The sequence below is a fragment of the Desmodus rotundus genome, chromosome 7 (assembly GCF_022682495.2).
Source record: "Desmodus rotundus isolate HL8 chromosome 7, HLdesRot8A.1, whole genome shotgun sequence".
Classification (NCBI taxonomy): domain Eukaryota; kingdom Metazoa; phylum Chordata; class Mammalia; order Chiroptera; family Phyllostomidae; genus Desmodus; species Desmodus rotundus.
Window position 1 is genome coordinate 63,155,634 of NC_071393.1, and position 12,086 is coordinate 63,167,719.

The 12,086-nt window shown below is 44.1% G+C and overlaps 1 protein-coding gene across 2 annotated transcripts; it reads right to left on the reverse strand.

Moving 5' to 3' along the window:
• Positions 1–6,962: 6,962 nt before the first annotated feature.
• BCL2L2 (BCL2 like 2) lies at positions 6,963–11,875 on the reverse strand. Of its 2 annotated transcripts, none has more exons than XM_024556806.3 (4): positions 11,773–11,875; positions 11,385–11,472; positions 10,488–10,927; positions 6,963–9,891 (listed from the first exon to the last, which is right to left on the reverse strand). In XM_024556806.3, exons 3-4 carry the CDS (start codon positions 10,917–10,919, stop codon positions 9,742–9,744), a joined length of 582 nt encoding a protein of 193 aa, XP_024412574.1. In that variant the 5' UTR covers positions 10,920–10,927; positions 11,385–11,472; positions 11,773–11,875; the 3' UTR covers positions 6,963–9,741. The 2 variants fall into 2 exon arrangements, with proteins under 2 accessions (XP_024412574.1, XP_053784338.1); XM_053928363.1 differs by lacking the exon at positions 11,773–11,875 and adding an exon at positions 11,590–11,755.
• Positions 11,876–12,086: the final 211 nt, after the last annotated feature.

Here is a 12,086-nt window from a genome sequence, read left to right on the forward strand (position 1 = left end):
GGTATTGCGCTAAATTCTTAGGTCCCGGTAGGTGAAGTCGGTCTGTCAATCCACACACGTCCCACCTCCTCTCAAGTTCTTAGGTAACAATACCGCCACGCTATGATGACATTCCTACTTCTCCAGCCTGTGGGCGGGCCCGCGAAGTATATGACACTCCGTGATTGGCCGCTGACTAGACCAATCTTCCGATTGCCTTGCTACAGTGGCCCAGTCTTAGATGTCGATTGGCCGTTTTTGTGACAGTTGAACCTTGCTCCCGAACAAGCTTGCCTGCCGAGCTTATAGCAAGGGAAAACCGAGGTCACATGACTAGTGTCAAGGTGGCCGCCATCTTGATACTACCGGTTGCCAACTGGTGATCTGTTGGAAGGCAGAAGCCGGAACCGTAACGGCGGTTTCTGGGAACTGGTCTCCTGACCAGAAAAGAACCAGTAGATGGTATGTTGCTGGAAATGGAGGGTTCCGAATGGAGCTCCCCGGGAAGGAGCTTACTTTTCCCATTCAAGTTATTGGTACTACCATCCACCAGGTCTTCCAAACCAGAAAGCAGGAAGGAATCCTCATTCCTGAGCTACCAGGCACGAATCCTGTCCGTTCTTCCTGCAGAGGTATATATTTTTTCCAAGCCCTCTGCGCATGCCCCCGTTTCAGCCTGTTTCTTCTCCTGCTTGGATTGTTTGTTTGCCAGAGCCCCTTAATGGGTCTCTCAGCATCCAACGTTGCCCCTCCAGTCCACACCACTCCCAGACTGTCTGCTGTCCAGGCAGTCTCAGAACTCTTTACTGTGGCTTAGGGACCTCAGGACTAGGCTACTTCGCAAATGTTATTTCCACACTCCTCGTTCCACTGAGTGTACCTGCACCCATCACTGCCTCTTTACATGCAGTCCCTCTTCAACAAGATGTCGCAAACTTCAGCATCATCTCTCTTGAAAAACCTTTCTACTAGCCTCCCTTCCTCTCCTATGACAAGTGGGCCTACTTCACTGTGCGCTTAGTGATTTTGTGCTCCATCTCCTAACTAGGTTGTGAGAGCTTGGAGGTAAGAGGCTGGGTCCTATTTATATTTGCATCGACTGTGGGGCAATGTGCCTAGACATAGTTCAGTGTCCAATAATGTTAGCTAACAGAAGGATACAATGATTGGGGACCTGGGTACCACCCTTCATCTTCAGTGCTTTCCCAGCCCCCAAGCCCTCCTTCAGACCCCAGAGGAGTTTCTATGGTCAGGTTCCCACCACACCGTTGCACTCGAAGATACCAATGTACTCCTGGAAGGCTTGCCTTGTTTTACTATTGATTCTATGCATGAATTAAAAAGGAACGAACGGCGGTGCTACGTCTGCAAGAGGGTGTTTGTAGCCAGACCATGCAGTGGTTTGAGCCAGATTAACACGAGTCCAACCAAATGGTTAAACAACGCCAACAGGATGTTCATGGGTGGAGCAGAAGGATTTGGACTACAGGAGATCCCTATTTGCAAATCCAAAAGCTTCTCAGTAAACCCTGTTCTTCCCTCCTCACCCTCACTTTTTCTCACAAATCCTTACTTCAGGAACAGGGAAACTTGGAGCAGAGTCACAGCTGCTTAAAATTTCACTGAAAATTACATCATCAGAGATCTCAGCTTCAGTGGTCTGGGAGAGCTAAATTGAGCACAGAAAACAAACTCTAAATGGTTGTGGGTTTGTTGAAAGAAAAAAAAAATTAAGATTTTATTTATATTTTTAGATAGGAGGAGAGAGAGAGGGAGAGAAACATCGTTTGGTTGCTTCTCCTACCCACCCTGACGTGGGAAGGAACTGTAACCCACGTTTGTGCCCTGACTGGAATGAAACCAGCGACCTTGAACTTTGAGGAAAGCTGCCCAGTGAACTGAGCCACACTGGTCAGGGCAGAAAAATCTTTTTACTGCACTTAACATAATCAAGATTGGGATATTTTATTGGAATGTAGTTTAATCTAAGCAAGCCAATTAAAGAAAATGTGATTTTTAAAAATGCCTTGAATCCTAATTTTGTTGAGCACCTGACTTTGTAACAGGCACTATTTTAGCCTCCTTACTATATTATCTCCTTGCATTCTCACCACAACCCTATAGAGTATTTCTAAAATAATAACCTTTTTTAGGGTTGAGGAAAAAGTGAAGTTGCCTAAGTCATGGAACTAATTAGAAGTGAACAGGGAATTCAAAAACAAGTTACTTTTTTTTTTAAAAAAAAGTTATTTTCTTTAAATATTTTATTTATTTATTTTTAGAGAGAGAGAAACATCAATGTGTGGTTGCCTCTCGTGCATCCCCAACTAGGGACCTGGCCCGCCACCCAGGCATGTGCCCTGACTGGGAATCAAACTAGTGACCCTTTGGTTCACAGGCCTTCGCTCAATCCACTGAGCTACACCATCTAGGGCCAAAGCCAACTTTCAAAGCTCAGATTGATCAAAATGACTGTAAGGTCTGTTTTCAAATGCAAAGATTACATTATGTATGATGCTGAAATTGGGGGAAAATAAGCTCCAACAATAGACAAATGTTTAGGCAAACTATAATTACATCCAAAGATTATGAATCTATTAAGAGGTTTATACATAGTGTGTGATAACATGCAAAAAGTTGTTAGTCCAAAAAACTAGAATGTAAAATTGTATAGAAAGAATGATTAAAACAATTATATCTTATTTAAGAAAAAAAAAAACCCCAACTTGGACATGGGAGGGGGAAGGAACGAGAACCACTAGTCTTTCTTTGGTAGTATGTACCTAAAGCTTTTAAAATGTTGAAATTCTTAACCCAGTAATTGTATTTCCTATAATCTGTTTGAAAGAAAGAATCTAAAAACTGGAAAAATATTGGAGGATAAAAATATTCATCAAAGTAAGAAAATTTAACAACTTGAATGTCCAAACGGGCACTTTCAGGAAAATTATTTGTACAAACATAGATATAATTTTATATAGCGATTATGCCTTCAAAAATTTTTAATGAAAAAGAAAAATGTTTGCAATATAATGGTAATCACAATTGGAGTATGACACTATATATACAGTATGATCATAAAATATAAGCATGGATAAAAATAGGAAAGAAGTATGCCAAAATATAGTGGGTAGAAGGATTATGATTGATCTTCTTTATAATTTTCTATGTTCTACAATTTTTCCACATCATATTATTTTTATTTAAATTTTTTAAAATACCTCCAACTTCCAAATTTACTCTAAAAGAATGATTATTTTTACAAACACATTTAAAAAGATGTTTGAATGGTGACTTGTAAAGATACTGCCCTATTACAAACATCTTACTGATATTTGCCCATTGCCTACCACTGTTTGCTCAGTAAGTGGTAACTGAATGAATCATCCTCTGTAATAATCTGACTTAATGTCTTGCCTGTTATTGATGCATAGAGAACATGAAAGATAAGTTTCCCTCTGAGAATGAATTTTTAAAAAATTAATATCTAGTGATAGAGATTCACCTAAGTGTAATTTTCCTTCAGTTATAACCTCTCAACAGAGTTGTGGAAATTTGGGAAAACTGAAACTCAGTGATGTGCCCTAGAATAAAAAATGTGTTAATAGAAGTGAATGGTCAGTGCAGTTGAGAAAAGAATTAAATCAATAAAATGCATGAGGGCATCTCCAGTTTTGTCCAGAAAAGAAAAGTTTTCTCACTAAACATAAATATTTGGCTTCTTGGTAGTATCATGCCTATTTTTGACTCCTGCTTTGAAATTTTTACTGGCTACAATAATTCTCTATAATCTAGAACTGCACTGTTTAATGTGGTAGTCACATATGGCTACTGAGCACTTGAAACAGAAGTAATCCAAATTATGTGCTGGAAGTGTCCAATATACACCAGATTTCAATGACTTAGTATGAAAAAAAGACTGTAAGATAACGTTTAATATTAATTATAGGTTCAAATTATAATAGTTATATGCTGAGTTAAATAAAATATTATAAAAATTAGTTTTGCCATGGCTTGTGTGGCTTAGTGGATTGAGCACCAGCCTGTGAACCAAGGGCACATGCCTGGGTTGTGGGCCAGGTCCCCAGTTGGGACACACGAGGGACAACCACACATTGATGTTTCTCTCCCTCTCTTTCTCCTTCTCTTCCCCTCTCTAAAAATAAATAAATAAAATCTTTAAAAAATAAAAATAAACAAGTTTTATCTGTTTGGATTTTTTTTTGCTTCTTTATGAGGTTACTGTAAAATGTAAAACCACATATGTGGCTTGCACTATATTCATATTGGACAGTGCAGATAGATATAGAACCTTGAAGCCCATTTATTCACTCTATTTTGGAGCAGACTCTAATTCTTTCTAATCAAATCCTGGCCCTACCTACTTTAACTCCCTAGAGTCTGCCATTGTATGGATGTGGGGTAGCCACTTAAATGAGAAGGAACCTCTGTTGCACTGCTTAATTTTCATTCTGCTTGGTTAACTTTTTAAAAGCTTTGTACCTGAAAAACATGTTTTAATATACTACACCAGAAATATGTATTCCTTAACAAAAAATCAGAAAATAGTAACAGCAAAAATAAAGCAAAATCACCTATAAAATCGTCATCCAGAGATAATCACTACCAATATTTTGATATACACTTAATACCCTTCCTGAAATTTTCAACACAAAAATATGTAGAGCTGAATGTACATATTTATTTATTTATTTTGGGGATTATACTGTATATATTACTTTCTAATCTATTTTTTATCTAATAAGATATGGAAACATCTTTCCATATCAATAAAAATATTTTTCCAATTTCATTTTCTAAGACTTTACTTAAAAGTTACCTTAGAAATGATTGCTGCCCCTGGCTGTTGTGGCTTAGTGTACTGAGTACCAGTCTTCGAACTGAAAGGTTGCTGGTTCCATTCCCAGTCAGGGCACATGCCTGGGTTGCAGGCCAGGTCCCCAGTTGGGCGCGTGCGAGAAGCAGCCTATCAATGTATCTCTCACACATCAGTGTTTCTCTCCCTTTCTTTCTCCCTCCGTTCCCCTCCCTGTAAAAATAAATAAAATCTTTTTAAAAAAAGAAATGAGGCCTTCCCTGACAACTCTATTAAACATTGAAATCTATACATACGTACATCTTCCAATCCTGTGCTAATGAATTATTTTTCTTCATAGCATTTGTCACCTAACATGAAATGTTATGTTAGTGAATACTATGAAATTTATTTACTGTTTATTTCTTTTACTAGAATGTAAGTAACATGAAGGCAGAAATCTGTGCCTGTTTGTTCACTTCTCTAATTCAGTGTCTACAACTGTGCTTAGCACACAGAAAATGCTTAAATGTTTGCTGCATGAATGATTGAATGAAGAACTGTAGAGCATTTCATCATATTAGGTTTTTGGTTAATTTTTAAAATACTGTTTTTATATTTTGCTGTATCCACATTTAAGGCAGCTTTGAAAGTTTTCAAAGGATGTGGTCTTAAGTAAAAACACAGAACATCTACAATCCATCAATTTGCTAAAAATGTAACTGTTACTTAATTTTTATCAAAAGTGTCATTTGGAGAAATAACATTTACAGAAAACTGTCTGAAGGATAAACAATCCATCTGTCCACTTAGATAGTCTAAAACTTAGCCCTATATTAAACTGTAGCAACATAGAGCATATTTGAACTAAATTGTGATGAGCCTGATAGAACAAGCTTAGGACCTACTGAATCCCCACTTGGTGTTTCTATGAGAAACAATGGTGCAAAATTAACATATTTTCTCTCAGGTATTATAGATAGTGGTGTCCTCTATATCACTCAGTGTCTTCTCGGAAAAGTTACAAAATTTTGCCCATCTTGGGAATTGATATGCTTTTACAAATCCTAAGAGGTATATGAATTTCATTATGTTTTCTCATTTGCTTTAGCTGCCAAGAAGCTCAGAACTGAATTTATAGCCAAACTCTAGTATTTGGGAAAACTGCTTCTAGAATTCCTTTCTGTGCATTAATTTTTATTTTGCTTTCATTTTATTGTAATATTTCAATTTTCCCTACTTTAAAAATCTGTATTTTCCTATGTTTTGTCTTTTGAGTATTCTAGTAAGATGCTGCAAATGCTTTTTGACAAATATCAATCAATCAATCATTAAACCAATAAAAGGGCGGTGGAGATAAATGCATTAGCTATCACAGCCTGATATGAACTACTAAGAGCATCTAAATCCCCTTTCCCCTAGTGCTGTGTTCACCAAGCCACTCTTGGATTTTAAGATGGCTTGCCCTGTATATTTTCCTAGAGAATGGAAATGCAACCCTGGATTCCTCTAAGCAGTATATTTCTCACTACAATTTAACACATAAACCCAACTGCCTTTTTATAGAAAGAGTAGAAAATTCCTGATTGTAATTTAAAACTAGGATTACTATTTCTGTCAGACGTCACTTTGATGTGGTCCTAGACTAGAACTACAGAAGGATGGGCTGAATAATTCCTGTAATTTCCATCCAACTTAGCAGTTTGCATTAAAATATCTGAAACCAAATGTCTCAGGGGACCAAGAAAGGAAGCAGGGACTTCATTCTTACCAGACTTATTTTAAGTCTGAAGTAGGCAGCAGAGTGTAGTGGGGAGATAGGCTCGTTATCACACACTTCTGATTAGAGGTTACACCACAACTGGGGACTTGATTATCATCACACAGATTTTTGGTAGGTTTTCTTTTGGTTCTTCTTTGTGGCCGTCCCAAAGTACCATATATACACACCCTCTTAAGGCTTGGACTGGCCCAGATGGAGTTCTTGGCTTTGGGCATTTGGCTGAGGTGGGGATAGGGGAACAATCCTGATTTTCTTTTTTTATGTCAACACTTTTTCAAATCTCTATTACTCTAATTCTTGCATGGGCATGAAGAGATGATTGGATCAAGAAATATCCTGACCCCCAGGCTATACAGTGTAGAAGTCACAAACCCTGCTCAGTGCTTCTCATTAAGCTTCTGGGCTTTATTTATTTATTTATGTATTTATTTATTTATTTATAATATGACCATTACATATTACACAAAAATAAAAGTCAAATGAACTTGGTATTTATAAATTATTAAATAAAAATACAGGAATATATATTTATATTTATAGAGCTTTTTCTTTTCTTCTAAACTAACCAAATCTGTTCTCCCACCACTTTATGATTTAAAAAAGTAAAATAGTGTATGCCCTAGAATAAGTGGGGAGTGGGCTTAATAATTGCAGGACCCAGTTGCCCTATTTCTGCTCCTTCCTTGGCCTAAGCAAGTCCCTATTTGTCCCTTTGGGCTCTGGAGAGAAGGAAACACCCTCTCTACCTATGAACTCTCTGAAAACTGGCAAATAGATTTATTTAGCTTATTTATTTTTAAAATATGAAATAGAATTAACAACTGGGAGCCATACTCAGCCTTCCTGGCCAAGAGCTAATCCCAGGGAACTACATGGCTCTAGAAGAGAGTCTCTACTTTTCCCTGACAGAAGAATCTCGGGGGTTTCCATTGCCCCTCAAGCTAACAAGGGCAGGATAGTTCAAAACAGCCCACTGTGGTCCCATCCAAGCTATGGTTCCGGGAATCCAGACCAAGCCCCTTATACGTTCAGAAAACAGCCCCTTCTTCCACCCAAGTGTGAAGGCCTCAGAGCAGGGCATTTCAGTAACTATGGTCCCTGCTGCCCTGTTTGCCAAAGGCCCCCCAGAAGAGCTAACAGGGATAGGCGTCCTGTGGTAGAGGATAGGGTGATGAGTCTGCCCCAAACCTGGGAGAGCACAGGCTCCAATTTGGAGCTGATGGTCTAGTCAGTGGTTTTCCAACTTTTTTCAGCAGCAATCCCCTTAATGCAAATAAAATCTTACCCTGAACCCCGATATATACGACAGCTACAACGAGAACTGTTCTGTTTGAGGGCAAGTAGCCCAGCCTGCTTAGCACACCCCCTTTACTCTCATCTCCCCCTAGGACTCCTGAGGCAACCCCTAGGAAACTTTGGGGATCCGCCAAGCAGATTGAAAACCACTGGCCTAGTTTGTCCTGAGCAAGTCAGAGACCCCCCCACCCCCACCCCAACTGCCTGCCACAGAGCAGCTCTGAGTTTCTAGTATCAGCATACTCATGACAGACCAAGTGGCACATGCAGCCTACTACCTCCCCCATAAATACCATTAAAAAGTGCAGCCCTCTCTCAAGCACAAAAGTCTGGGCTAAACACCTGAGGCCAATTTAGGTCCCACATTCTAGTGAGTACAACTATGTTGCCACCTTCTGGGACCAAGTAAAAAATCTCCAAGAAGAGTCAACCATGGTCTAACTAAGCTGATCAGTGCTCAGGATCAAGGGCAGGGTTCTAGAGCACTGTCTGAAGAAGTCAGCATTGGAGAGCAGCAATTTTAGCACCTTAGAAAGTGCAGCAGTGAGGTCTGGCTCAGGGCATGCATGTGGAGTGAAATCATTTCTCAAAAGAAAAAGCTATAATCTGAATCTGTTCTAGAGGACTGTGAGCTCTAAGGTTAGCATTCGCAGACTCTGAGGTACAGACAAGTAACACCCATGCAAACAGCGTGGCTTCAAAGAAAACATAAATGCTTCCAGATCACGGTAGGTACTCTAGAACCCATACATCTGGCTCTTGATAAAGCAGCACCAAAGCTCACCACACGGAACAGGCCAGTCATGGAATACATGTCACCCTCACACCCATGGGGTTCAGAGCTGGAATGTTCCTCTCAAGGCATCAACAGTCTCACTGAGACATAGTGCAGGACCCAGACTGTATTCTAGATCAGAATTTACGACCACACTCAAAAGGAAAAGTAATTAGAGCTCCAATTTAGAGTTTAAGTTTGGGTACAGAAGGTCCCAGAGATAGGGAACGCTTTAGGCACCAGTGTGCTCCAGTGAGAGAAGGCAGCAGGCAAGTCCAGCTACCAAAGCCTCTACCCACGGCAGGCTCCACAGCCCCGCCTTTCTGTCAGAGCCCAGGAGGCAGCAGCAAGTGCGTGACCCACAAGGAAGGGGGCCCATGAAAGAACAAGGCCAGCTACAGAACTGCTCTTCTCTCCCAAATCCTGCTAATGACTTTCTGCAGAGAAGTGCTCAAAGCCCTCATCTGGATACAGTGTTTCCCTCCTAGCCTTGAGGCACCAGGACAAGAGAAGGTGGGAGGAGGGGGTTGGGAGAGAGGCAGAGAACTGCCCCTTGTTCTTGCCACTGCAAGAGGGAATGTTTTCAAAGAATCCCACTGCCACCAGATTAGACAGGCAGCCCAGCATGCACATGAGCACACATGCACATGCACACGCACAGCCAAGCAGCCCACTATCACCTGAGAATCCAAGCTTCCATTCAAAAGCATGTGCCTTCTGTGTTTCCCCCCAAACCCACTCATCCAATGGAGACGCCAACCCCTTATGCAAGTCCACCTTCTTCAGGGCTGCACACGGAACTCCAACTAGTTTCCTGTGCCTACACCGAGAGGCATGATCCCTCCCACCTCCCCCTAACCCGAGAATGACTCCATCTCCTGGCCCCCTGACTTTACTAATACATTCCCTAAAGTCTCCAGTTCACTCTTCCAACTGCCTGCCTGGCACACTCAGCTCCCTCACACACTATTCCTGACCCTTCCCATCCCCGCTCCATACCCATTCATTCACCCCACTTCTTTCAAGGGCATTTCTCTGTTCTATTCCTGCTCGCCTGTCCTCACACCTAGCCCCACCTAACCTTGGACTTTCTCACTTGCTAGCAAAAAAGGCCCCTACAGTTACCAGGGCCCCCAGTGCCACGGCCCCTGTCAGCACTGTCCTCACTGAGGCCCAGTTCCCCTCCCGCAGGCGCCGAGCCTCCTCCAGGGCCCCGTCCCCGTATAGAGCTGTGAACTCCGCCTGTGGGAGAGAAGGGAAGTAGGAGAGAAAGAAGGAGAAAGGGATATCAGGAGAGGAAAGAGCAGAGAAAAGAGGAAAGGAAGTGTTCCAGTACCATCCATTGCAAGCACTAGCCCACACCGAGCCCCTCTCCGGCCACTACTGGCTGCAATCCCCCCTCACCCACCATGAGCACCTGGCTCATCAGCCTTCCCTGCCTCAAGTGAATCCCATCCTTTCTTTGGCCAAAAATGCTGCTCAGAACTAACATCCTTTGCTAAGGCTTGCCTGACCACCACCCATCCCTGATTCCTGCCCCCATGCCACATACTCAAGTGTAAAATGTTCCTGATGACTGGATGCCACTTCCCTGCTGGCACTCCCATGGGTACTGTGGATTCTGACCTCTGCTTTAGACCATGAGCCCATTCAGTGATGACTGCATGGCAGCCCTGGAGTGCAGAGTCCAGCGTGATGCCCATAGTGCGGGCATCTGATTCCACCCAAATAGGTAGCCTCAGCCCCCATGCCTCATTCATTCTCAGCCAAAGCCCCCCTTTCCCTGGAGACCAACTTTGCAGAGGGATGTGCAGAGCAGCAATTGAGAAGCTTCTTACCCAGCCCCCACTGCTGTGGATCCAGTCGGCCAGCCGTGTCTCCAGGTAGGCCACCATCCACTCCTGCACTTGTCCCACAAGTGGCTCCATCTCCTTGTTGACACTCTCAGCACACAGAGCAGCTCCAAAGACAAAGAAGGCCACAAGGCGGCCCCAGTTGGGACCCCCTTGGAAGAGTTCATCAGAGACCTGGGTGAAGCGTTGCTGGGCTGAGCCCGGGGTCACATGCAGCTGTGCCGCCAGGTCAGAGAAGGTGCGACGGAAGCGGGTCTCAAACTCATCTCCAGCTGCCCGCATGGCTTGGTGCAGCGGGTCAGCTGCTGGGCCCTCCCCGGGGCCGGCTCCACAAACATAACCCTTCTGCCTCAGCTTATAGCCTACAAAGTCTGCCACTAGAGCCCGGGTGTCTGGGGCCGAGGCTGGGGTCGCCATCCGGGCGGCTGTAACAGTCAAGGATGAAAGACTGGCATGAATATAATATGGTCAGAGACCCAGAATGGGGCATTTCAGGTTTGGCCAACCCAATGAAACAGGGAGGTGGGAGGGAATGCTCAGAGAACACTAGGCAGGAAGAGGCAAAAACAAGGAAATTAAGTTATGGTGGGAGAATGAGGGGCTGGACATTAAATTAGTAATATGCTGAATTAAATGTAAACGAGTACATTTAAAACTGCTTTAGGTTTTTCCCATAATAAGACAACAGTTCTATGACACCCCTACAAACTCCCTCTACACAGTGCACACCTTTTGGCAAGAGAAGAGGCTTAGGACCTTCCCAGAGGTAAGATGCGAAGACGCCAGCAGAGGTACAAGATGGGGGAGGAGACAGAGGCTGAAGGGAAAGGGGGGGGGGTAAGCAAAGGGTTGCCAGGGACAGAGAAGGAAGGGCACACTCACCCAGCCTGGATGGCAGCTCTTAGGACCCAGCACTGGTGGCGAGGAGCCCCCAGCTGGAGCCTTTCATCCTCCCGGCCAGCTTGGAGCCCTGAGAAGGGGAGGAGATCTCAGCTAGGCAGGCAGGGAAGGCCAGGGATCAGGGTCTAGGCTGAGAAAGGCTGGGGTTGCAGCTCTCAGGACCGGGCCCCTGCCCCCATCGCTGTACCAGCTGTGTGGCCGAATCCATGTTTAATGACTGTCCTCCCGGGAAACCAAGGGCCAAGGGCTTCTGGCCGACACCATCTCTACTCTCGGCTCCCCCCAGTGTAGCCCAAAGGCCCAGCTCCTCCCTCACCCCCACCCTCAGCCAGTCTCCAATCCCTCCCGCCTGCCAGGTTAGGGATCTCACGGGTCAGGCGCGCTGCCGGGATCCAGACCGTTTCCTGGTGCAGGAGCTGGGAGGGAGGGAGAGAGGGAGGAAGGGAGGAAAGGAAGGAGGGAGGGAGGAGAAGGGGGGGCGGGAGGGAGGAAGGGGGCAGGAGGGAGGGCCCGGCGCCTGGTGATGATGGGGCCCAGAGCTGCGTCCAGAGAGAGGGGCGGGGCTGGGACGCAAGCTTAGGAAGGGCCACAAGTCGGGAAGAGAGGGCTGCTGGAGGCTAAGAGGAGCAGGGCGGAGAGGGCACTGAGGGCTGGCCTGGGTCCTGACCCTGGAGGCTGCCCAGA

Bases quoted from the DNA above. Each gene is read 5' to 3' on its own strand.
- BCL2L2 (XM_024556806.3), bottom strand. From the start codon at position 10,919: ATGGCGACCCCAGCCTCGGCCCCAGACACCCGGGCTCTAGTGGCAGAC. The intron at 9,892-10,487 runs GTAAGAAGCTTC...TCTCTCCCACAG, and splicing joins TCCACAGCAGTGGGGGCTGG to GCGGAGTTCACAGCTCTATA.